Raw genomic sequence first — 26939 nt, 5'->3', positions numbered from 1 at the left:
TACATTTGTGCATATAAAGGACACCAGCAAAGTATGAGAGCACTGGATATCAATCACTTTAGAAAATGCTTACCATGATAACAATAGGTGAAAACTGGTATTTTTATTATGGAAATACTTAAACATACCCAAAAGTAGTGTGGATAATTCATCATCCGGCTTCAGTGACTATCAACTCATGTCAGTCTCATGCCTTTCAGCTGTAACCCCATTTTAGACCCTTGCCTGCCAGATCATCTGAATTAATCCCAGACCACATAGCACAGCATCAAATAAATATTTCAGTATGTGTCTCTAAACAATGAGAACATTAAGATAAAAATGAACACATAACACATCTTTAGAAAAAATTATGCTAGTGCCTTAATACATCAAATATTTCGCTGGTATCCAAATTTTCCCAACTGCCTCATGAATTTTTCTTGATTTGATGGAATCAGGTTACAAATGAGGTCCATACATTGCAAACGGTGGCTCTGTCTCATGAGTCTCGTAATTTATGAGTTTCTTCTTCCCGCCTGACCCTTTCCTTTTAATCTACTTGAAGAAGCCAGATGGATTCTAGAGTGGCTCATGCTCTTGATTCTGACTGATCTATCTCATCATGGCATTTAATATGTTTTCCTATCTTCAGTATTTCACATTAATTGGCAATAGGATTTAGAGGCTGATCAGATACAAGTTCAATATTTTGGCAACAATAAATACTTCATAGAAGGTACTGTGTACTTCTATCTGGAAGCACAAAATGTCTGGCAGCCTCTCTCTTTTCTTGAAGTCATTGGGGTCTTTCAAGGATTTTTAACACTTTTAGTGTTTTATTATAAAAATTACAAAAATTAAAAGTTCAAACGAAAGGAAAGAATATAATGAAGTCCTATGTATTCATACTTCAGGTTTTTTTTTCTTTTTCTTTTTGTCTTTCTTTTTGTGTGTAGACAGGCACTTGCTCTGTCACTCAGGCTGGAGGGCAATGGTGTGATCACAGCTCACTGCAGCCTCAACTTCCTGGGCTCAAGCAATCCTCCTACCCCAGCCTCCCAAGTAGCTGGGACTACTGGTGTGTGTCACTACGCCTGGCTAATTTTTGTACTTTTTGTAGAGACTTGGTCTGATTGTGTTGTCCAGGCTGGTTTTGAACTCCTGGGCTCAAAGGATCTACCCACATATACCTACCAAAGTGCTAGGCATGAGCCACCACACCTGGCATTACTAGCTTTATCAAATAACTCACTTATCTGCCTCACCTTTATTTTATCAATGCCCTCACTCATTCCCTGCAGAACCTAGATTATGTAAGCAAAATCCAGACATCTTATAATTTCAACTCTCAATATTTCAGTGTGTATCTCTGAAATCTTTTGTCTGTCTGTTTAGAGACAGGGTCTGTTGCCCAGGATGGAGTGCAGCGACACCATCACGGCTCACTGCAGCCTTGAACTCCTGAACTCAAGACTTCCTCCCCAGCCTCAGCCTCGTAGCTGGGAGTACAGGCGCCATCACACCTGGCTGATTTTTAAACATTTTCTTTTTGTAGAAACAGGGTATACTAGTCTGTTCTCAGCTATACTAGTCTGTTCTCAGGTATAATGAAGATATACCTGAGACTGGGTAATTTATAAAGGAAAGAAGTTTAATGGACTCACAGTTCCAGATGGCTGGAGAGACCTCACAATCATGGCAGAAGATGAAGGAAGAGCGAAGGCACGTCTCACATGGTGGCACGCAAAGACAGAGCATGTGCAGGGGAGCTCCCCTTTATAAAACCATCAGATCTTGTGAGACTTATTCACTATCACGAGAATAGCACAGGAAAAACCGCCCTGTGATTCAATTACCTCTCACTGGGTCCCTCCCACGGAGTGAGGATTATTACAATTCAAGGTGAGATTTGGTTAGGGCACAAAGCCAAACCATAGCAGCATTCTGTCCCTGGCCCCTCCCAAATCTCATGTTCTCACATTTCAAAACCAATCATGCCTTCCCAACGGCCCCCTAAAGTCTTAACTCATTTCAGTATTAACTCAAAAGTCCACAGTTCAAAGTCTGATCTGAGACAAGTCCCTTCCATCCATGAGCCAGTAAAATTAAAAGCAAGTTAGTTACTTCCTAGATACAGTGAGGGTACAGACATTGAGTAAATATAGCCCTTCCAAATGGGAGAAATTGGCCAAAACAAAGGGGCTACAGGCCCCATGCAAGTCCAAAATCCAGAGGGGGAGCCAAATCTTTAAAATGATCCTCTATGACTACAAGTGTCACACCCAGGTCACACTGGGTGCGAGAGGTGGGCTCCCATGGTGTTTACTATCTCTGCCCCTGTGGCTTTGCAGGGTACAGCTCCCCTCCTGGATGCTTTCACAGGCTGGCATTGAGTGTCTGTGACTTTTCCCGATGCATGGTGCAAGCTGTTGGTGGGTCCACCATTCTGGGCTCTGTAGGATGGTGGCCTTCTTCTCATAGCTCCACTAGGCAGTGCCCCCATGGGGACTCTGCGTGGGGGTTCGCACTCTACATTTATCTTCCACACTGCCCTAGCAGAGGTTCTCTATGAGGGCCCCACCCCCATGCAAACTTCTGCCTGGATAATCCAGGCATTTCCATGCATCCTCTGATATCTAGGTGGAGGTTCCCAAACCTCAGTTCTTGGTTTCTGTGCACCTGTAGGCTCAACACCATGTGGAAGCTGCCAAGGCTAGAGGCTTGCACCTTCTGAAGCCACAGCCCAAGCTGTACCTTGGCCGCTTTGAGCCACGGCTGGAGCAGGTGGTATGCAGGGCACCAAGTCCCTAGGCTGCACACAGCAAGGGAGCCCTGGGCCTGGCCCAGGAAACCATTTTGTTCTCCTAGACCTTTGGACCTGTGAGGGGAGGGGGTGCCACAAAGGTCTCTGACACATTCTGGAGACATCCTCCCCATTGTCTCGGTGATTAACATTTGGCTTCTTGTTACTTATGCAAATTTCTACAACAGACTTGAATTTCTTCCCAGAAAATGGGTTTTTCTTTTCTATTGCATCATCAAGCTGCAAATATTCCAAACATTTTTGCTCTGCTTTCTCTTGAATGCTTTGCCACTTAGAAATTTCTTCCACTAGATACCCTAAATCATCTCTCTCAACTTCAAAGTTCCACAGATCTCTAGGGCAGGGCCAAAATCCTGCCAGTCTCTTTGCTAAAACATAACAAGAGTGACTTTTACTCCAATTCCCAACAAGCTCCTCATCTCCATCTGAGACCCCCTCAGCCTGGACTTCATTATCCATATCACTATCAACATTTTGGTCAAAGTCATTCAACAAGGTTTCTCTAGGAAGTTCCAAACTTTCCATATCTTCCTGTCTTCTTCTGAGTCCTCTAAACTGTTTCAGCCTCTTCCTGTTACCCAGTTCCCAAGTCACTTCCACATTTTTGGGTATCTTTACAGCAGTACCTTATTCTCTGCAGTACCAATTTACTGTATTAGTCTGTTCTTATGCTGCTAATAAAGACATACCTGAGATTAGGTAATTTATAAAGGAAAGAGGTATAAATGAATTCACAGTTACACATGGCTGGGGAGACCTCACAATCACAGCGGAACACAAAAAAGAGCAAACATCTTACATGGTGGCAGGCAAAGAGAGAGCATGTGCAGAAGAACTTCCCTTTATAAAACCATCAGATCTCATGAGACTTACTCACTATCCCGAGAACAGCACAGGAAAAATCTGCCCTCATGATTCAATTACCTCCCACCAGGTCCCTTCCACAGCACATGAGGATTATTACAATTCACCCAATTATCACAGGGTGATATGGTTTGGCTCTGTGTCCCCAACCAAATCTCACCTTGGATTGTAATTTCCAGTGTTAGGGGAGGGACCTGGTGGGAGGTCATTGGATCATGGGGGCAGATTTCCCCCTTGCTGTTCTTGCGATAGTGAGTGAGTTCTCCTGAGGTCTGGTTATTTGAAAGTGTGTAGCACCTCCCCCTTCACTCACTCTTTCTCCCGCAAAAATGTGAAGACATGCTTGCTTCCCCTTCACCCTTCCACCATGATTATAAGTTCCATAAGGCCTCCCCAGCCATGCCTCCTGTACAGTTGGTGGAACTATGAGTCAATTAAACCTCTTTTGTTTACAAATTACCGAGTTCCGATAGTTCTTTATAGCAGTGTGAGAAGAAGCTAATACATAGGGGTCTTGCTATGTTGCCTGGGCTGGTCTTGAACTCCTGGCTGGCCTCAAGCAATCCTCCCACCTCAACCTCCCAAAGCACTGGGATTTATAGGCATGAGCCACCATGCCTGGCCTCTCTGAAATCTTTTTAAAAATACCATTATAACATCTAAATATTTTAAGAATAATTCCTTAATATCATCAAATAACGAAAGTATTCACATTTTAAAATTGTATTGTAAGGTATTTGTGGCTTTTTTTTTTTTTTTTTTTGAGATGCAGTTTCGCTCTTGTTGCCCATGCTAGAGTGCAATGGCACAATCTTGGCTCACTGCAGCCTCTGTCTTCCAGGTTCAAGCCATTCTCCTGCCTCAGCCTCCCAAGTAGCTGATTACATGCATGTGCCACCACTGCTGGCTAAATTTTGTATTTAGTAGAGACAGGGTTTTCACCATGTTGGTCAGGCTGGTCTCGAACTCCTGACTTCAGGTGATCCACCCACCTCAGCCTCCCAAAGTGCTGGGATTACAGGCATGAGCCACCACGCCTGGCCGGCATCTTATTTTAATTGCAGCACTTGGTTACTGGTGACAGTATTCCTCATGTTCAGTTAGTAGCTGTGACTTGTCTTCTGATGTCCTCTGCTTGTCTTATTTTTGAGTTGATGCGCTTACAATAAAGACTGGTAGCCAATCTGGCTACAAATATTTTCTGTCTGGTATTTGCCTACCAAGAGCGAATGGAGTGGGAGAGTCTTCCCTCTTGACTATCCACTACCCAATAAACTTAAGCTTTCTAATTTAACTGTACTTTGTGACTTCTTCTATTGCTTCTAAGCTCACAATGTCTTTCTTCCTTCAAAGTTAGAATGAAAATTCAATTCATTTTTTTTCTAGCTTCACTAAGTCACCACATCGCTAATTACATTCAGGTCTTCCACGACTCCTAAATCATAGACACTGACAGAAAATAATGCTTCATAATGGTCATATATTTCTAAACAATTTGAATCCTTTTGCAGACTACCCATCAATTTTGCTCCTAAAGAAAAATTCCAATCCCTTTTAGAGAAAGGGGAACTCTGTCACCTAGTTTTAAAGTACTCAAAATAATTAGAACTTTAATTAGTTCTATCTAAGAATAAAAAGTAGAAATTAATTTAAATCATAATGAAGTTGGTGTTTTCTCTCTCTCTCCCTCTCTTCTAATGGCTTTTTATTTAACTGTTACCAACATATTTTAGAGACCCAGGCTTTTTCAAGGGAGCACATTTACGAAGCACAAGCTTGGTAACCTAGGAGACCCCACCTCTCCATTCTCCCAGAGCCTATTGCCTTAGAAAAGCAACTTCAATTTAACAGATGGCCAGTTTTCTCAGCCTCAATCAAATGGACAGTAGGAGTAACAGAAGAAAACTAAAGCTCAAACATTACCACAACTATAGTCCTAGATTTACTTTCAAGCAAGAATTCCCACGGTAGCAGAGTAGGACTGTGGTGCAAAGTCCCAAGGAAAACTAAGTTACAGGTTAAGACGCCAAGGCAATGCATCAGAGGCTCTGAGAACCAACTCCTGATCCTTGAAGCAGCATCCTTTTTTCTATTTGAACTTCAGTTCTGTCCTTGAATCCTGACAGGGAGCCGTTTCCTGCTCTCTGTTCTCAGAATTCTCTTGGCTTGGATTTCTCGGTCCACTTGCCAGTTTTATCACTTTACGCTTGTTCTTCATGGCTTCCTATCACGCCATGGGGAGTTAGGGGAAAGTGTTCACTGATAGCCCATATATGACTTGTGGGTTACAATTTATTAGATTCTAGTTTTGCCCAAATACTGGGCATACTTCAATAATGACCAAAACATTTCATTATTTGGATAGGAATGGGTATCTTATCAAGCAGATTTAAAGGATATGGTATCTGTCCTTTAGAAAAGAACAACTAGGCTGGGTGTGGTGGCTCACACCTGTAATCCCAGCACTTTGGGAGGCTGAGGCAGGTGGATCACTTGAGGTCAGGAGTTCAAGACCAGCCTGGCCAACATGGTGAAACCCCATCTCTACTAAAATACACAAATTAGCTGGTTGTGGTAGTGCATGCCTATAATCTCAGCTACTCAAGAGGCTGAGGCAGGAGAATCGCTTGAATCCAGGAGGCAGAGGTTGCAGTGAGCCAAGATTGCGCCACTGCACTCCAGCCTGGGCAACAGACTGAAACTCCATCTCAAAAATAAATAAATAAAAGGAGTTAGTGTATAAAATACTGCTTTATGCAATGATAAAGATAATAATAATACTTAAGGCAAAAAGTCATACAAAGACAAAAAAGCATAGACCAGGCAATTTACCAGCATGAGTATTGAAATTTTGAAGCATATGTAATACCAGTCCACAGCCCATGTCATACTTAATGCTTATATCATCAACAGAAATTTAGGGGTGATGAGTGTATTAAAACTAAATATGTGGTCAACTCACTCATGTATTAAAAAACAAAAGGTTGATGCAAACAATTAACTTATGTTATACATGTAAAAATACATTGTTAACATTTAATATTTAGCTTTTATTAAATCAGGTGAAGTTTCACTTTTCTTATATAAACTAGGCCCAAACTACTACTTCCTCATCTCCACTATGCGATGGTTAATGTTATGTGTCAAGGTAGCTAAGCAACAGTGCCATTATTTGGTCAAACACCAGTCTAGATATTGCTGTGAATGTACTTTTTAGATATGATTAACACTTAAATCAGTAGACTTTGAGTAAAGAGGAGAACGTTCCATAATATACATGGGCTTCATCTAAATAGTTGAAGACCAAAAAACTGAGATCTCACACAAAAAAGGTATTCTGCATCCAAACTGCATTTTGACTTGAAATACCAACTCTTCTTTGAGTCTCCAGCCTGTTAGGCTGCCCTACAGATTCCAGTTCAGTCAGCCCACAATCACATGAGCCAGTTCCTTAGAATCAATCTCTCTCCTCTTTTTTCTCTCTATAGATATATAAACATCCTATATACATCCTATATAAACATCTATACATAAATATATAGATAAATATCCTATTGGTTGTGTTTCTCTGGAGAACTCTAACATACACCCTTACCATTACTCCACTGTGGATACATAAAATAAGATGAAGTGGGGTTTTTTTGTCTTTTTTTTTTTTTTTTTATACAGGGTCTCACTCTGTTGCCCAGGCTGGAGTGCAGTGGCGCAGCCTTGGCTCACTGCAACCTCCGCCTCCCAGGTTCAAGTGATTCTCCTGCCTTAGCCTCCTGAGTAGCTGGAATTACAAGTGCACACCACCACACCCTGCTAATTTTTGTGTTTTTATTTATTTATAAATTTTCGTATTTTTAGTAGAAACAGGATTTCACCATGTTGGTCAGGCTTATCTCAAACTCCTGACCTCCAGTGATCTGCCAGCCTCAGCCTCCCAAAGTGCTGGGATTCCCAAAGTGGGGCAATCTTGGCTCACTGCAACTTCCACCTCCCTGGTTCAAGCGATTCTCCTGCCTCAGCCTCCCGAGTAGCTGGAATTACAAGAGCACACCACTACACCTAGCTAATTTTTGTATTTTTAGTAGAGACGGGGTTTCACCATGCTGGCCAGGCTGGTACCAAACTCCTGACCTCCAGTGATCTGCCCGTCTCAGCCTCCCAAAGTGCTGGGATTACAGGCATAAGCCATCGCGCCTGGCAGAGGTTAAGTTTGTATTTCTCTGCTTGTCACCGCATCACACAACAAGGCTTTACAGATTTTCACTAAACCTGGAGGGGATGTTAATCGTCTAGAGCTGCCATTACAAAATCCCACAGACTGGAGGCTGGAAATCCAAGATCAAGGTGTCACCCTGCAGGCTGATGTCTCCTGGGACCTCTCACCTTGGCTTGCAGACAGCTGCTCACTGTGTCACCACATGGACTTTTTTCCGTGCATGGACATCCCTTGTGTGTGTCTCTTCATGAGTCCAAATTTTCTCCTTGTATAAGGACACTAGTCATACTAGATTAGGGCCCGCCCCAAAGGCCTCATGTTAACTTTATGTCCAAATACAGTGACAGTTTGAAGAACTGGGGGGTTTGGACTTCAACGTGTCACTTTGCGGGTGGAGTGGGGCCACAACTCAGCTCATAACGGGGGGTCTATCTGAAAAGATCTACATATAGACTACATGGCATACACAAAACTCACTTTCAAGGGGAGGCACTTAAAGAACAGCTCTCCTCTAGAGCAGTTAAAAGTGCCCAGCCAAGGGCAGGCACGGTGACTCATGCCTGTAATCCCAGCGCTCTGGGAGGCCAAGGTGGGTGGATTACCTGAGGTCAGGAGTTCAAGACCAGCCTGGCCAACACAGTGAAACCCCAGCTCTGCTAAAACTATAAAACAGCTGGGCATGGTGACACGCACCTGTAAGCCAGCTACTCGATAGGCTGAGTCAGGAGAATTGCCTGAACCCGGGAAGCAGAGGCTGCAGTGAGCAGAGATTGCGTCACTGCATTCCAGCCTGGGTGACAGGGCAAGGCTCCATCTTAAAAAAAAAAAAATGTCCAGTCAAGAAGAACATGAACTTGTATTTAGAGACCAGTTGGCAGAGAAAGTAAGAAATCATTTAAAATAAAAGCCCTAAGTCCAAGCCATAATGGCAGACAGGGAATTTCCGGCATTGATTTACCCCATGAACAATATCTTGCGTATTGCTCAATCTAGAAAGCAGCAGGGATTTACTTTTTTGAGCCTGGCTAATGATTCTCCCTGCAAGCTAGATGGTCATAATACATTTAGCTGCTAAATCCCTCTTGAGCCCTGGACTAGGCATGATGTGAGATCCTTGCATTATTTTTAACATATGTACATATTTTACATATCTACATATTTATGTACATAAATATAAATGTACATAATTTATATGTATGTATAGAATATACATACATATACATCTATCTATACATATATACGTCTACATACACACACACATATATATACACACAACATAGTTTTGATCACAAGCCATTCCGAGTCCAGATACAAGAGGCAATATCTATGGGCAACAATGGGAGGCCGAAGACCTTACAGAAGACAGGGAAGGGAAAAAAGGCAACGGGAAGACAAGAAAACAGAAGACAGTTAAGAGAGGAGAAGGAAGAAAGGGGGGAATGTAAGAAATAGGGGAAGGGAAGCCACGTGGGAAGGCAGGTCTTTGTTCCTCCCCTCTCCATGGGCTGTCATGGAGTCCCACCTCTGACTAATAACAGCAACAACAACAAAAATTACAGGGCACTCCCGTAATCTCAGCTACTCGGGAGGCTGAGTGTAGAGGATCACTTGAGCCCAGGAGTTTGCGGCCAGCCTGGGCAACATAGCGAGAACTATCTCTAATAAGTAAAAAAAAAAAAAATAAAAAATAAAAGCCAGAATTTTACATGTGAATAGCACATGTAGATTTCCAAAAACTTTTCACCTCTGTTATCCCTCACATACCCCAAACAGCCCAGTAAGACCTCATGAAAGCACTGTTACTTTTATTAGACAAGTTAAAAAAAAAAAAAATCTGAGACAGGGTCATTAGAATGACTTTCAGAGCCTGGAAGCAATTGAACATTTTATAGACTAACCTGACTCCATATAAATGGTAAACAACACATCATCCTCTCTTAAATTTCTGATTTACACATAATCAAACTATATGATACATATACATTTTTAAAATGATGTGTCCATTCTTTTTCTGCAAAACTTCTTTTTGGTTTAACACTTTGTGAGCTAATTGTTTGTTTAGTTTTAAGTATATCCCACTTGCAAATAAGTTCTGAGAAGAAACAAATATTTACTGGGGAAAATAACTGTCATAATATTATAAGGAAGAACTCTTCTTCCTAACTAGAAGCCAATTCTTCTCCTTCTAAGGTAGATTTCCAAACACTACAACTTTTTCTATAATTATTAAAAATTTTTTTTTTAAATCTTAGGAAGACAATGTAATTGGTGAACTTTTAGTAATGGAGACAAAGTAGGGTACAAGGTAATATGGCTCTTGTCCAGAAATAAAATCAGGTTACAACGATCTTAAGACTTTATTTTAAACAGTTACCACAAAAAAAATCTTTGAATTGGAAAGTCAGTCAGTCCCTGGCTTCGCTGGTATGTCTTACACCTTGATATTACCACCTAGCATATAGCTCAGAGTTCAGTTACTGACATGCCATTGACCAGACATTTCAGCCTGGCTATTAGATGAAAACCCAGGCTCCAGTTCAAAGCTAGAAGGTGATACCTGCCCTGGGACAGAGTTCAGATACTATATTTCAGGTCTTTGTGTTCAGGTCTTAGCTTTTGGTCCAGCGTGCAACCACGGTAATTCAGGAAAGAACAGTGCAAGGACATTCTAGGAGTCCCTTTCTATAAATTTATGAACTGCTCCCATACTGTGGCAGAGATTTTCCACAAAGGGTGCGGTAAGATTTCTGTTCCCATATACTCTTCCAGAACCACCTTGCATCAAGAGGCATAATCTACTTCTCCTCCTTTGAATATGAGCGGGATGTTGTGACAATCTCAATGGATGGCAGAAGCAATGCTGTATGATTTCCAAGGCTAGGCCATGACAGGGAATGGATGAGGTTTCTGTCTAGCTCTCTCAGGATGCTTGCTTTTGGAACCTAGCTACCATGCAGTGAGAAAGCCAGGGCCAACGGGGCACCAGCGTTCTGGCCAAAAGCCTCAGTTAAGGTCTAAGGTGACAGCCAGCGTTAACCGTCAGATGCTGAGGGAATGAGCCACCAGGTAATTCCAGCCCCAAGCCTTTCAGTCTCCCCAGCTGAAGTTCCACATCATGGATCAGAGACGAACTGTCCCTGTTGTACCCTGTCCAGAGAATTGGTGAGTATAATAAAGGTTTGTTTTATGCCACTAAAGGTAGTAGTCATTTGTCAAACAGCCCTACTAACTAGAACATACAGTACCGGCTAAATGAATGCTCAGAGGCAGAAAAAATTAACTTACTAATTTTCATTTTGTGCATTACTGGTCTTGAATCTGTCCTGGAGGTGGGGAGGGTAGGCAAGAAGTGGGGAAAAAAAATTAAGTGCCACCTTTCCTGCGTAGGCACTATTCATGGTACAATAAAACTTCAATTCCTCCAAAACCCCTATGAGGTTAAGTCCTCATAGGGACTAATCTCCATTTCAAAGATGAGGAAGCTGGGGCACAGCAAGGTTTAGTAACTTACCCAAGATCATACAGGATGTGGTAGAGTTGAAATCTGATCCCCTCTCTGCCTGACCTAAAATTTACAATCTTTTGATTCTTCCCCTAGATCCCAACGTGGGGGCTTTGGCCCTGAACTGAGAACGGGGGAGGGCAGAGGAGGGTCCTCAGGTTGGTGGGGATGAGAAAAGACCCTGAATCCCTGAGCACCATTGTGTGTTATATGTTCCATACACACAGCTTTCAAATATAGTAAGTTCCATGATAATCGTAATTCAAATCCACTTAATACATTTTGATCCCATCATTATGTGTCTTCTCAACCAATAGATAACAGAACAGCTAAAAGTTAAAGATCTGTGAACTCTGTGTATGTTAGAACAGGTTTCTCATGTTTAAAAACGTCGAGAACCACGAACCACATACCTTATGGTGTGTAATTAACATTCATGCCTGGTCAGTTGGACAACCGTGTTACCACAAGAAAACACAAGAGTTGTAAATGACCAAATTCATCTGCATTTGTTTACTGAAGGTGGTTACCACGTGCTCTCTCTTAAATAATGGGCAGCCACAATTCACTAATTTGCTAGCTGTAGTTCCCACTGGGCGCTGGCCAGCATTCCGTCCTGAGGAAATGGTGATATACTGTGCCTTTCCATTTTCCACACCCTGCAGCCAGTGACAGTGATCGTGGTCAGAGTAGAATGAGCTTCTCTCCATCCTCTCCTTGCCTTGCTTCTGTCCTTCACGATGTCCTACTGAGTTAACATTCTGCTTCCCTCTGAAAAAGCAGCTTAAGGGCAGGGTTGGAAGGATGTGGTGGTGACAGGCTTGGGAACAACTTCATTACCCATCAGGAATGTAGAGCAAGTTCACTGCCCTCCCTGAGAAACAGGAGCCGGATCTGTGCTTATGAGGAAAGAATGCCAGTACTTAAAGCCTTCTTCTGACAAAAGACCGACAACTTCAGCAGAGTTCTTTGCCCTCACATTCACAGGGGATGTGGAGCAAAAGACACAGAGCCAACCCTCAGCCAGCAACAGACGGGCACGGGTGGGGTGACTGGGCTTTGCACTCTCTTCCCACAGCTGTCTTCTTCAGCTGCAGTAGTCAGAATTCATGTCCTTAAGGAGGCCTTGCTTAGGGACTACACATCGTACCTTGAAACCATCCCTACCCCTGCTTTCTTGCTGTCCTTAAGCTCTTGAATCACTGCATGACACAATGATTTTCTTTCCCCAAAAATGGGCAAGTTAACAAAGTCGGTTAGGGTCAAACAACTAAGACATTCCACCTCATAAAACTGCATTGTATTAAAATTACATCCATAGTTTCTAAGCTTATGTTTCTATATACCAAAACCCATGATTTCTACTTGTAAGCTGTTCAGCTCTGGTTAAATGAGGAAAGAAGTTAAGTGTGCTTTTCAAAATCTTCATTCTTATTATGACTAACTTTAGCTTGCCAACAATTCAAATACTTTTTTGTGGTAACTCTTTAAAATTGTCTGAAAATGAACCACAATTAGTCACTGCATAAGTCATAAATGAAAGAAATGCATGTGTTTTACTAAATGCACAACTAAAATCCATTACGCACACACACACACATGCATGCACACATACACATACATAATGCTGAATATATAAATATACAAGTTAAGATTTATATACTGGCCACCAGAAGTGAGAGAACATTTCTCCTGACCATAAAGAAGAAGCATTTCACCTATTACAAAAAATACATTGTGAGGGGGATGAGGCTGCAGCCTGCAGGATCCTCCATCAGTCTCCACTAGAACCTCGAAAACCTACCAACCACCGTGGAAGGAGGGAGAGGAAGAAATCTCCTCTCCATGGATTTCTGGCCTAACCAGGGTCTCTCCCTTTCCTCTCAAAGAAGAAAGACCTAGAAAGCAGGAGAAAGGAGTGAAAAGGTAAGAAAGGTGCAAGAGAAGATACTTTAAGAAATTAACCCAAAACTTGGCCAGGCGCAGTGGCTCACATCTGTCATCCCAATACTTTGGGAGGCCGAGATGGGTGAATCACTTGAGGTCACGAGTTCAAGACCAACCTGACCAACATGGCGAAACCCTGTCTCTACTAAAAATACAAAAATTAGCCGGGCACGGTGGCACACACCTGTAGTCTCAGCCACTTGGGAGGCCATGGCAGGAGAATCACTTGAATCCAGGAGGTGGATGTTGCAGTGAGCCGAGATCGCACCACTGCACTCCAGCCTGGGCAACAAAAGTGAGACTCTGTCTCAAAAAATAAAAATAAAAAAATTTAAAAATTAACCCAAAACTTGTAATTAGCTACCCAAATGACAAAAGCTACTGACCACTCCTGACTTTCCGTCTGTCTCAAAAAAAAAAAATTAAGCCAAACTTGTAATTAGCTACCCAACATGACAAAAGCTACTGACCACTCCTGACTTTCCCCAGTGTCTTTTCTGGATGGAGGCAGATCAGCTGACCCAGGAGGTACAGGGGAATAGCCCCAAGGGAACTGTCACAGCCAGGAAGCCTCAGCCTCACCTGGATTATCATGTACAAATTTCCACTCACCTCAAAAGATGTGGGCATGTAAATCCACCTATACTTGTCCTTTGAAACTGTACATTTTTTATAATACAGAATATTTGCCTATTTGCCTTGTCTTTTGCCACAGATAATTCTAGATGTATGTTATCAGGCATTTCCAAGGTTAGAGTTCTTTACAGATTTCAAATTCCTAGAGGACAGGAAATATGGTTGTTTTTCTTGCATTGTACTATAACTACCCCCATATTGCAAATGAATACATAAATTCCTGCCAGGAAATGCTTTTTCTTTTTTAAAAAAAGCCTCATTTCCTTTAAAGTGTCCAGTATTGTAAGAATTTTGGGAAGATTGATGATTACATCTTTATAACTGTGATTCATTCATTCATTCAACAGATTTACTGACCACCTCTTATGTGCCAGGCTGGAGACTGAGCAGTGAAACCCCCAGAGACTAAGTCCTCATAGGATACTGCTTTAGAGAGAAGACAGTTCGTGCCGGGCGCGGTGGCTCAAGCCTGTAACCCCAGCACTTTGGGAGGCCGAGACGGGCGGATCATGAGGTCAGGAGATCGAGACCATCCTGGCTAACACGGTGAAACCCCGTCTCTACTAAAAAAATACAAAAAACTAGCTGGGCGAGGTGGCGGGCGCCTGTGGTCCCAGCTACTCGGGAGGCTGAGGCAGGAGAATGGCGGGAACCCGGGAGGCGGAGCTTGCAGTGAGCTGAGATCCGGCCACTGCACTCCAGCCTGGGTGACAGAGCGAGACTCCGTCTCAAAAAAAAAAAAAAAAAAAAAAAAGAGAGAAGACAGTTCACAAACAAATACAATATGAACAAACACATCATGAACAAACAGGTAACATGCGAAGGGTGAGAAGTATTTAAAAAGTTAGAATGAAAGAACAGGAAGCGAGAAGAATGTGTGATTTTACTCGAGGGGTGGGAGGTGTCAGGGAAAGACTTTTTTAGGGGCAACTGTGCAGAGACCAGGCAAAGAGCCTTTTGGGGCAGGGAACGCCAAGTCAAAGTGAGACAGGAATAATACAGGGTGGTTCAGGAGAATAGAAAATTCCAGCAGTTTTCCAGACAGCCGTTTCACATGACTAGCAAAACAAACGGTTGAAATTACCTGCAGAAGCTAAGGACTGATAAGACCCTGAAATATCGGGTCATGGACCATGCTGGCTGAGACCAACTGGACCCAAAATGACACTGGATCTGACCTAGGTTCCTCTTAGAACCTCATTATGCACTCATTCGCCTACTCAATCAACCCCCACCAGTGCCATGAGAGTTTCAGGAACACGCATATTTGGTATAAAAGCGGTGACACCACAGTTCCAAGAAATCTCCACCACCTTCCAGGAATTTTCATGAATATTCCCCACCTTGGTGAATGAAGCCCACAAAGGTAGCAGCCCCAAACCCCCTTACACGCGTGACTCTCTTTTAATGCCCGCACTCCCCTTGCCCCTTGAGGGTGTACTTTTCCCTTTGCAATAAATCTCCGTACTTCTACAAGTTTCTGACTCATGAATCCCTTCTTGGGATGGTGTCAAGCACCTGTACACCAGGTGAGGTTGAGATCCCACCAGCATTTGGACCTCCTGTAGCCCACCAGTATCGAAAGGCCCTGAAGCTGAGGTGGGCAGGTAGACAGAGGAACTGCAAGTGAGGTTCCCTTCCCCGTCCACCCTTTCTTTGATGGCTAGAGTCTTTGATCCTTCCAGCACAGCTGTTTTCAAGTTTGGGCTACTGCAATTCTAATCTTCATAGAATCAGCAAACCAACAAGTTCCTGATCAGAGAGGCGGACAGAAACAGTAAATAAAAAACAGAATCCTGGGGCTAAAACTTTTTGACAATGCAAAGAGGGTATTGGGAAACAGTATGTTTCATGTTAAACATTCCTGCTGATATTTTATTCCATAGAACGGGGTTAGTTGTTATTACATGCCATTGGATTTTAACGCTGAAGAGTTCTTGCTTCCTTTCCTGTCCAATAACTGCACTTAGATTTCTTATTTATGTTGATAAATGATCACGATCATATGACACTGACTCCAGCAAGGAGTGAAACGACTCAGCAGAAATCAAATAGAAAATCAATCTGGCTTCTCTGCTGGAATGCTCACTAGAAGGCACATATACTTAGTTTTGCTTCCCTCCGTGTCCCCGTCCCAGATAACCCAATGCCACCTTCATGTGGTTTCTTCTCTAAAAATTTGAAGTTATTTTGCACTCGCATCTGTGTTTCATTTGCCTTTCAAAGGCTATTCTGAGAACAATGAGTTGAGGAACAGAAACCATCAAAGAGAAGTCTAAAATGACATTAATGAACAGAAAAAAATTAGAAATATGGTAATAGAGCTTTTATAAGTAGACACTTAGAAAGGTATGTGAAGAACGTAAACTCATTCTTCATGTAGAACAGTAGAACTATACCTATTACTCAAAAGAAAATAAATTCAAAAGCCGGGAGAGGTGGCTCACACCTGAAATCCCAGCACTTTGGGAGGCCGAGGTGGGTGGATCATGAGGTCAGGAGTTTGAGACCAGCCTGGCCAATATGGTGAAACCCTGTCTCTACTAAAAATACAAAATGAGCCGGGTGTGGTGACGCATGCCTGTAATCCCAGCTACTCAGAGGCTGAGGCAGGAGAATTGCTTGAAACCGGGAGGTGGAGGTTGCGATGAGCCAAGATTGTGCCACTGCACTCCAGCCTGGGTGACAGAGTGAGACTCTGTCTCAAAAAAAAAAAAAAAAGAAAAAGGAATTCAAATACAGCAATAAAGACCAGGATAGTAGGACTGTCTCAGGAAATTACACCCATAGAAGATGAAGCCATCTAAGAATTTCCCATTAAAGAGCTCAGCCGAGTATGGTGGCTCATGCCTGTAATCCCAATACTTTGGGAGTCAAAGGAAGGAAGGTCGATTGAGATCAAGAGTTCAAGACCAGCCTGAGTAACACAGTGAGACACTATCTTTATAAAACAATGTTTAAAATTTTTTTAAAAAAAGAAACAGATCCTCAGTGAGGGATAAGGGTCTTCCTTTTTAAGTTTTGGGGGTTTTTTTTGGTTTTTTTTAAATAACTCCAGTATTAGAAAGTACTGTTGAGTCCAGAAGTTCAAGACCAGCTACTCAGGAGGCTGAAGTAGGAGGATCGCTTCAGCCCACAAAATGACCTCAATCTCATCTCTCTTGAAATTCTGCCTATCTTGTGAGATCCTCCCTTTAGTGAGTCTCTCCTTCCCCTCCATAATCCCTCTCTTGGATGCAACAACTGTCTTCTTTGAACCTCTCCACCACTGTCTGTTCTCCAATTCCACTCCATGTAATCCTTGGCCTCATCCTTACCCACCATCCTCAACAGCCCTACATCATAAGTTCTCAGAAGACAGGGACTGAATGAGGGTTGAAAAGTTACCTATTGGGTACAATGTTGGGTACAAGTGGCACTTAGATTCTATCCTAAATATTATCTTCCACAAGTAAATGTTTTGCGCCCCATCCCTGCCATAAAAAGTGTTTGTTTTCAGAAGGCAAGGACACTGTCTCTCATTTTATGTATGCTCTGGAACCCTGCATCTAGTAGGTACTAAATATGTATTCTTACATCTTTACATAATTTTTCCTAACGCTGCCTTTCTCCAAGGTTGCTCTATTCTTCAAGACACTCTTTTTTTATATATTAAAAAATATTACCACATGGCATATCCCCTCCCCCAACAACCTTCCTTTTTCTTTGATACTCACAATGTACATTAATACGTTAAAGGCACTGAGAAGTCCTGTAATAAACAGACCAGTTTATTTTGCTGAACGTGACATTTCTCAAACTCGTTTGTCACAAACTTTTCTTGCTTATGACACCTGTTAATATCTAGCAGTTGTCACTTGGACAAACTGTCATAATGTATCTGAAACAACATCCTATATATAACTCAGTGCTCAGTAAATAACATACATAAGGCATTTTATCATTTAGGAAGCACTTTCAACACATCATTACAACTGAACTCCCTCAATAAACAGACTTGAAAAGTAGGAAAGTATAACGAAAAGCAAGCACTCTCTTGCTTTCCTCTAGTCCTATGCTACTTCTCACCCAGCACTCCTTCCTTCCTTCATGCACATATCAACTGAAAGCTCCCTATCACTGTCACCATGAGACACTAAGGGTACAATGTGACTTGATCTGTTCCTCCCATTGAGACTTGTTCCAATCATCTTGGAACTCAGAGAGTTCTTAAATATAAACTCCAAATTGTTCCTTTTCCTCTTAAGGAAAGAAAGGTAAGTTTTAGGCTCAGGAAATGTACCTTGAAGACAGAATTTAGGTGATTTGATTAGTGATGTTTACAGCTTAAAGGAAACTCAAAAAGTTCCAAATTTGGGGATATAGCAATAAAGATTGAGTTCTACTGTATATAAAAGGAAACCCCAAATAAAGTGGTTTTAACTAGAGAGAAGCCTATACATATAAAGAGAGGCTTAGAGGAGTCAGCCCAGAGCTGGCATGATAGCCCTAAGGAAATTTAAAATTTGGGCTCCCTCAATCTTTAGGTCCCATTGACTTAACAAGATCACCCCAAGGTTCAAGATGGCAGCAAGCATGCTAACCATCAGTTCCTCATCTCAGATGGAATAAAAGGAAAAAAAACAGAATAAAGGAAAAAGGTGGTATACCTTTCAGCAGCGCACGAGGATCCTCTGACAAGGCCTTCTGCCTGTTTTACCTCAGTTCAGGCTGCTGTAACAGAATACTGCAGACTGGGTGGCTTAAACAACAGACATTTATTTCTCACACTTCTGGAGGCTGGGAAGTCCAAGATCACATCAGAGTTGCTGTCTGGTAACAGCCTGATTCCTGGTTAACAGACAGCTGTCTTCTTGCTGTGTCCTCACATGGCAGAAGGGATGAAGTAGCTCTCTGGGGCCTTTTTTAATAAGGGCAATAATCTCATTCATGAGGGTTCCATCCCTATGACCTAATCACTTCCCAAAGGCCTCATCTCTAAATACCAATCACCTGGGGCGTTAGGAGTTCAATAGAGTAATTTTGGGGGGACACAAATATTCAGTCCATAGCAACCCCCATCACTTCTCTTTGACCAGTTCAAAGCTGATCAGTAAAAAGTAGTTCAAAGAAGGCTAGGAAACTCCTTTAACAGAGTTCACTGCATCCCAAATAAAAGATAAGGTTCTTTTACTAAGAAAGGATAGGAGGGATATTAAATAGTCTACTAGAAATCTCTTCTGCTGGAAGAACACATGTCAGAATTTCACAATCTTGGCATGCTGAGCAGAAGTCATTTAGTCCAATGTTTCTGAAGCTCGCTCATTGACAAGAATCACCTGCATGAGTTGGGTGGTGGAGGGATGGTGCAGGGAGACCCTCACTGAAATGCAGCTCCCTAGGTTCCACCCAGACCTACTGAACCAGAATCTTCAGGGAGAGGACCTGGGAATCCCTGTTCTTAACAAGCACTTTATGTGATTCTCATCATCAATAAAGTTTGGAAACACTAAAATCTAATCTTCCACCCACTTAGTGGCCCCTCAGTAAATGCCTGAGGCTAAGGGCCCTGGAGTCATTCCAATCCATCCTTAAGAAGTAAGAGGCATGCAAGTTCTTTCACATACTGAGGTAATATCTGACAGAGCCTATGCCATGGGAAGGGAACAAGCCAGTCTCGCTACAAGAAATTACTGTCCTTATAAAGGGGAACATTTAGACACCAAGACAGATACATATAGAGGGAGAAGATGACCATATGAAGACAGGGGGCTAGAAGCCAAGGAATTCCAACAACTGCTGCAAAACCAGAAGCTAGGAATAAGCAAGGGAGGACTCTTCCTTACAGAGGCTTCAGAGGGAGGATGGCCCTGCTACACAGACTTCTCACTTCCAGACCCAAGAAGGTGTACTTCAGTTGTTCTAAGCCACCATCTGTGGCACTTTATTACAGCAGCCCTAACAAATGAATACAATTGGTTAGTGAGGAAAGCGGAGGATGTATTTCCTTACCAAGGTCAAATTCCGTGTTCATGGACTAAGACCAAAGCTATTTCCACGCACAACTCAGTCCAAATGCAGAACAAAGGAACTGCAAAAGGCCACTTGGAAACAATTAGGCCTTAAATCACATTTGCTTTTCTTCGGGATGGTTTGAAAACAAGGTTTTTCCACACATTATCTCTGCGGGAATGAGGAGCGGTTAATTCATTCTTATGCCTCTGAGATCAAAACAAAATACCTACACAGCTTCCCTCCTAGATGATTGCTTATTATCCTAGAGCAGTGCTTCTAAACATTTTCTGCTCAGGAAAATCTCCCAAGGAGCCTAAGTAATACCCAACCCAGCTCCTCTCCAGAAAATCGTATTCAGTTGTATGGGAGTTGGGTGAAGAACAGGAATAACTTTTGTTTGTAAGCTCCCCAGGTAATGTTAATGTGCAGTGGGGTAAGAACTGTCTGAGATTATATGAATGAAGATTTGTTTTTGTCCAAATGTCAATAGAGAGGGGGAAATCCTCCAAAATTCCAATACTAGGAAAACCATCTTGTGCAGAATAGACACAAAGTAGCTATAGACTTTTGAAAGTTTACTTAGGAAACTGATTTTTTTTTTTTTAATTGGAGGCAAGAGTCTTGCTCTGTGGCCCAGGCTGGAGTACAGTGGCACAATCTCAGCTCAGTGCAACCTCCATCACCCAGGTTCAAGCAATTCTCCTGCCTCCGCCTCCCAAGGAGCTGGGACTACAGGCACATGCCACCAAGCCAAGCTAATTTTTATATTTTTAGTAGAGATGGGGTTTCGTCATGCTGGCCAGGCTGTTCTCAAACTCCTGACCTCAGGTGATCTGCCCACCTCGACCTCCCAAAGTGCTGGGATTACAGGCATAATAAGCCTGGCATTAGAAACTGAATTCCTGAATGAATTTTTTTTTTTTTGAGATAGGGTCTCACTTTATTGCCCAGGCTGGAGAGCAGAAGCATGATCATAGCTTACTGTAACCTCAAATTCCTGGGCTCAAGCATTCCTCCCACCTAACTAGCACTATAGGCGTGTACCACCATGCCCAGTTATCTTCTAAAGTTTTTATAGAGATAGGGTCTTGCTATGTTGCCCAGACTGGTTTCAAACTCCTGGCCTCAAGCAATCCTCCCACTTTAGCCTCCCAAAGATACGGGATTACAGGCATCAGCCACCATGCCTGACCAGTTCTATAATTATTAGATTGGCAATGTTTTAACTAATGGCTCCAGGCAGGTTCTCAGGCAACTTATTTTATCTGTGGTATAATGATCTTTTATAATCAATTACCCCAATGGTTTTAAATTTTGTCATGGTTTTTTAACTACTGACATTTTATTTTCACTGTTGTAACTTGGCAAAATATCCAAATATATAAATGCAAAGATACCCACAACCTACGGAATATGTTTTAAATACATTTAAGCTAAAAACGTTTTTTTGTTGTTTTCACGAAAGATGCAGGCTAATTAGTTGACAATTACTGAATTGTTGACATGATTATACTGTCGGAACTCTGCAGACTTCTTAAAAATATGTTCCTTTGGCCAGGCGCGGTGGCTGTCGCCTGTAATCCCAGCACTTTGGGAGGCCAGGGTGGGCGGATCACCTGAGGTCGGGAGTTTGAGACCAGTCTGACCAATGTGGAGAAGCCCCAACTCTACTAAAAATACAAAATTAGCCGGGCGTGATGGCGCATGCCTGTAGTCCCAGCTACTTGGGAGGCTGAGGCAGAAGAATTGCTTGAACCCAGGAGGCAGAGGTTGCAGTGAGCCGAAATCGCACCATTGCACTCCAGCCTGGGTGACAAGAGCGAAACTCGGTCTCAGAAACAACACAAAGTTCCCTTATACTTCGGTTTTATTATTTCAAATGTGGTTCTAAAGAGTATATTAAATTATATCTTTATATTTAGGTAACACTCAGGAGTAGCTTAGCTTTTATACTGTCTAGTTTCTTGACATAATAACCTTTCCTGACTCCACTTTAGAAACAAAGCAAACTCATAAACACAATAGACATATAAAGACATAGTCTTTCACTTCCTTCCTTTCCTTCTCTTTTCCCGCCCCTGTATCAATGTCCCTCTCTTTCTTCTTCTGCCATTTTTGCAAAGCTTTGATTTTCCCCTTGGAGAGACAGTCAGAGGCTTGAGGATTTCCTGTCTACAGCTCTGCCATGTGCTTAAGGAAATGTGAAAAAATAACTGCCTATTTCAAGGGAAGGTTATTACAATCATAACTTACAGTAGGACCAGATTCTTTCCCCCTTGTTTGTTCTCAATTAGTAGAGATTACAAGAAATGTCATAGACAAGTAGAAGATGATAAATTTTGACGAGGTACTGGGGGAGACTGGAACACACTTCAATTAAGATGTGTAGTTTTTTTCCCCTAGATGCCTGTGGGATTTGCACAACTCCAGTAAAAAATAAATGAATCGCTTTTGTACTCTCTTACAGAAGCAATTATCAGTGGACACAAAGACGGATGAGGAGCAGAGGGAGTTGGAAAGAGACCTGAACAGGAAATACAGAATTTTAAAGCTTAACGAGACTTTTGAGAGCTTTTTTTTTTTTTTTTTTTTTTTTTTTTTTGAGACAGAGTCTCGCTCTGTTGCCAGGCTGGAGTACAATGGCGTGATCTCGGCTCACTGCAACCTCGCACCTCCCGGGTTCAAGCGATTCTCCTGCCTCTGCCTCCTGAGTAACTGGGACTACAGGCACGTGCCACCGTGTTGGGCTAATTTTTGTATTTTTAGTAGTGACAGAGTTTTACCATGTTGGCCAAGTTGGTCTCGAACTCCTGACCTCAGGTGATCCACCTGCCTTGGCCTCCCAAAGTGCTGGGATGACAGGCGTGAGCCACCGTGTCCGGCCGTGAGCATCTTATTTTACCCATGTGGAAACCCAGGGAGGCCAACTGACTTGCAGGAGTCACACACAAGTCATTGGCAGAATCAAGATGAGTAAATATAGCCTGCGGTTCTGACCACAACATCATGTGCCAAGTTTTGATGCTATCTGAAAGTAACAGTAAAATGTTGGGCTGACCTCTTTGCCTCTCTGGCTTCACGTTTTACATATTTATCATCTCTCAATATGCTACAGTTGATGCGGGGTAGAGCAAGAGCTGCACGTTTTGATGGTCCTGACTCAGTTACTCCTCTTGTTAAGGAAGATGAAAAACTTTTCTGGAGTAGAAAAGGGCTATTTTTCATTAAATGTCATCCATCAGACAAAGCTCAAGGTCAAGGAATCCCATGAGGCACATACAAAAAGGGCACAAGTATTATTTCTCTGCCCTTAAGATGGCCCAGATAACTTGGTGTTTCAAGCAGAGAAAACCCCTCCTGCAATAATAAGAGGCAGCAACAAAGAATAAACTATACAGATCGGGAATAAAAAGCCTGCAGTCTCCCGTGATATAGTATAATCACATAATAGGCCCAACATCAGTATAATAAAGTTCCGAAATAAAACATTTCTTCCATCAAGTCCAGAACTCCAGGGTTCGAGTATCATTTTCAAATGTCAACATGAGTGTCATAAACAGCAACCTAAAATCCATTAGTCAGTCTGAGATATTTTGAGCAAGAACCCTCAACATATGGGAAAAACCATATAAAAGCAGAAAATAATCCTTAAGTGACATTCTATTTATATTTACCTTTTAAGAAATCTTCATGGTGCTCAGTTTAATGACTAACTTTAAAAAATAAAATGATACACATATTCCATGAGTCATACAAAGCCAAGGCTGCTAAAGTGGATGATTAAACATTTTAAGGAAAACTGAATTATATGAAGGTTAAGTCCCTTTTAAAAAGTATATTAGGAAGCATTACAAAAATAAGGAAGTGGTTATAAATCTGAGTTCCAAGAATGGTAACTCCCTTCTATGGACAGAGAAAAACACTAGGGCAGAACAATTACATTCCTATGCCAGGAAAACCTTCACAGAAAAAAAACACAGAAAGGCCAAAATCACAGCATTTAAAAATGCATTTCATTGAGATGCTACATGCTACATATAGAAAATTAGTGACGTTAAATCAGCAGCTTCAGAGGACAGAGAGCACATACAAGGGATGTTTGCATAAATCTAAAGAAAAACGGAAAGTGGGCTGGGCGTGATGGCTCATGCCTGTAATCCCAGCACTTTGGGAGGCCAAGGTGAGCAGATCACCTGAGGTCAGAAGTTTGAGACCAGCCTGACCAACATGGAGAAATCCCGTCTCTACTAAAAATACAAAATTAGCCGGAAGCGGTGGTGCATGCCTATAATCCCAGCTACTCAGGAGGCTGAGGCAGGAGAATCATTTGAACCCAGGAGGCGGAGGTTGCAGTGAGCTGAGATCGCACCATTGCATTCCAGCCTGGGCAACAAGAGCAAAACTCTGTCTCAAAAAAAGAAAAAGAAAAAAGGAAAGTAGTTACACATCTGTCCACAAAGGTAAATGCAGGCGGGCTGGTGGCTCCCAGGTATAAGGGCTCACACCTGTTTGTGTTCATTAAGCGAGCAGTATGTGACCAGTATCATTCCACTTCAGTTTTCTTTTAGGATCTAACGTAGTGCTAGCCAAGAGATATATAATATAATGCCACATGTTATATTTCCTGATAGCCTCATTTTATAAAGTACAAATAAACTGGTGAAGTTAATTTTAATAACATATTTTTTAAAATAACAAGATAGGCAAAATATGATCATTTCAGCATGAGATCAACATGAAAACTGTTAGTGGGATCTTTTCCTTTTTTTCATACTAGGTTTTAAAAATTCTGTAAACTTACTGTACATCTCAATTCCTATGTTACATTTTTATTGGAAATACTTGACATCTATTTAGATTTCAGGAGACTTAGAGGTGAAAAAACACATTCACATACCCAAGTGGTTCCAAACTTAAGCATTTTCCAATATTTGCATTGAGTGTCTGTTTTTAAATTTAAATTTATGAAAATAAATAAAATTAGCCAGGCATGGTGGCATGTGTCTATAGTCCAAAGCTACTCAGGAGGTGAGGTGGGAGCACTGCTTGGGCCCAGGAGGTCGAGTCCAGCCAGCCTGGACAATATAGGGAGACCCTGTTTCTAAAAGAAAAAATAAGTAAAAATTCAGTTCCTTACCAGCTCTGCCCACGTTTCACATGCTAGACAGATATGTAGCTAGTGACTACAAGAGTAGATAGCACAAAGCTAACACCTTTGTCCCATCCTCACAGGAAGACTATTTCCTTTTCCAACTTCCCATGGAATGTAAGTGTGGCAAGAAAACTGAAGTCATCCTATAAGGAGATAAAGATAACAATTTCTTCATCATCCAAACTTTCATGAGATTCTGCTTATCGAATGCAGAAATGGAAGAAATAATGATTTTTTAAAAAGACTTGATAGATAGGAGTATATAACTGGGAATAGAATTAGAGAGTATCTAGGGGAAGTGAATAATATCTTTTGCATTTCTATCTTATTTAATCCTCAGAATATCCCTAAGAGGGATGTACTCTTCTAAAATTTCTATTTTGCTGATAAGGAAACAGAACGTCAGCGGGTTTAGAGATGGTCAAGTGGGGTATACAGAATTTGAGGTTAACCAAACTAACTGTTAGTGATAGTAGTTGTGGACCTGTGCAGACAACATTGTCCAGTGATTCAGTCAAGTAATTATGGATACTCACTATCTGGAGGAGTTTAGTAAAGACAAATAGGACAAAGTACTGGGATGGAAGTGTTCATCTCTACAGTCACCCATTTAAACCTCTTTCTGTTCAAAGTGCCATAATCTGTAAATTATTTGCTTGCCATGGTGAGTTAACATTCCCTCTCATTGGACAAAGAGCCTCTGGATGCAGAAGCTAGTAACCAGTAGTAGTTTAAGAAGCTTTCCTGGTATCGTGATGGGGGCTGGCAACGACTGAGCTGGATTAGACCTCAAACTTCAATTTGCATCAGAATCACCTAAGGTGGGAAGGTGCTTTTGAAACACAGATCACTGGGCCCCACTTTCAGAATTTCCAATTAGGTAGCTCAGGAGTGGAGCCCCAAAATGTTCATTTCTAACAATTCCTCATGTATGCTGATACTGATGGTCCAGGCATCACACTCGAGAAGACTGAACTATAACAAAGATGGATGTACTCAATTGAGGTAAATGAAAGAACCACTCCATTAAAGGAGCTTGTTTACAAGGCTTGCATCTTTATCAGCTGAGTGCCTAGAAGGTAACTGCTAGAATCTGAAGCAGTGTGCTGGGTACCCCCAAAATGCAGACCTAAGCCCCAGGAGAAAATTTCCCATAAAGCAACTAAAGCTTAAACCTCAAGGCCCCTTGCAAGGTCTACTAATATGCTCACATAGTATATACTTTCTGTTGTTGTAAAATTTGCAAAAGTAAGATGTTTTTAAAGAAGGATTCCCATAGATTTTTATATAAACCTCAAGCTCCACAAAACTTGGATCTGTCTTTGGAGACTTCTCACCCTTGTTGATATCTTCCATGTTGTTTTTTAAGAAATAGAAACACATTTAAAGCATTTTAAGCATCACAAGCATGTTTAGAACTTGCTTTTGTCTCTTAGTAATAATACATAAAATAGCTTTCTTTAGTGAATTTCTGCAACATTTTAAATGGTTGTGGAATATATGCCCAAAATATACTGAACAAATTTTTTACTTAAGTGGTTTCTAATTTTTATGTCTTTATCACCATGCTGAATATCCTTAAAGCTAAATATTTATGCCCATCCTTGTTTCCCTAGTATTTCTAAGAAGAGGTGTTGATGTATACCATATGTTTTTTTTATGTGTTGTAATTATAATGTAATGTACAATTTTGTAACTTGAATTTCTCTCCACTTATTTTATCATATGCATTTTCCCAGTTGCTGCATAGTTTTAAGCTTAACATTTTTAATGACTCTAAAACTTTCCTCTCTGTGGATATAACAATTTGTCTACTCCCAACATCTGG

At 41.7% G+C, this 26939-nt stretch overlaps 1 protein-coding gene across 10 annotated transcripts in view; it reads right to left on the bottom strand.

Moving 5' to 3' along the window:
• The window catches only part of RAI14 (retinoic acid induced 14), a 174247-nt gene that overhangs the window by 101043 nt on the left and 46265 nt on the right, over positions 1–26939 (bottom strand). The window contains exon 1 of one of the 10 annotated variants that reach the window (XM_078004648.1): positions 1647–1898. The exons of 8 other annotated variants lie outside the window; for them this stretch is intronic. In XM_078004648.1, the coding sequence (XP_077860774.1) occupies positions 1647–1679 (33 nt within the window). In that variant the 5' untranslated portion in view covers positions 1680–1898. Of the gene's footprint in view, positions 1–1646; positions 1899–26939 lie in introns of those variants that run through there. One more of the 10 variants, XM_078004649.1, reaches the window with a different exon arrangement.

Source organism: Macaca mulatta, chromosome 6 (assembly GCF_049350105.2).
Source record: "Macaca mulatta isolate MMU2019108-1 chromosome 6, T2T-MMU8v2.0, whole genome shotgun sequence".
NCBI lineage: Eukaryota > Metazoa > Chordata > Mammalia > Primates > Cercopithecidae > Macaca > Macaca mulatta.
This window is presented reverse-complemented; position numbering and strand designations above follow the sequence as displayed.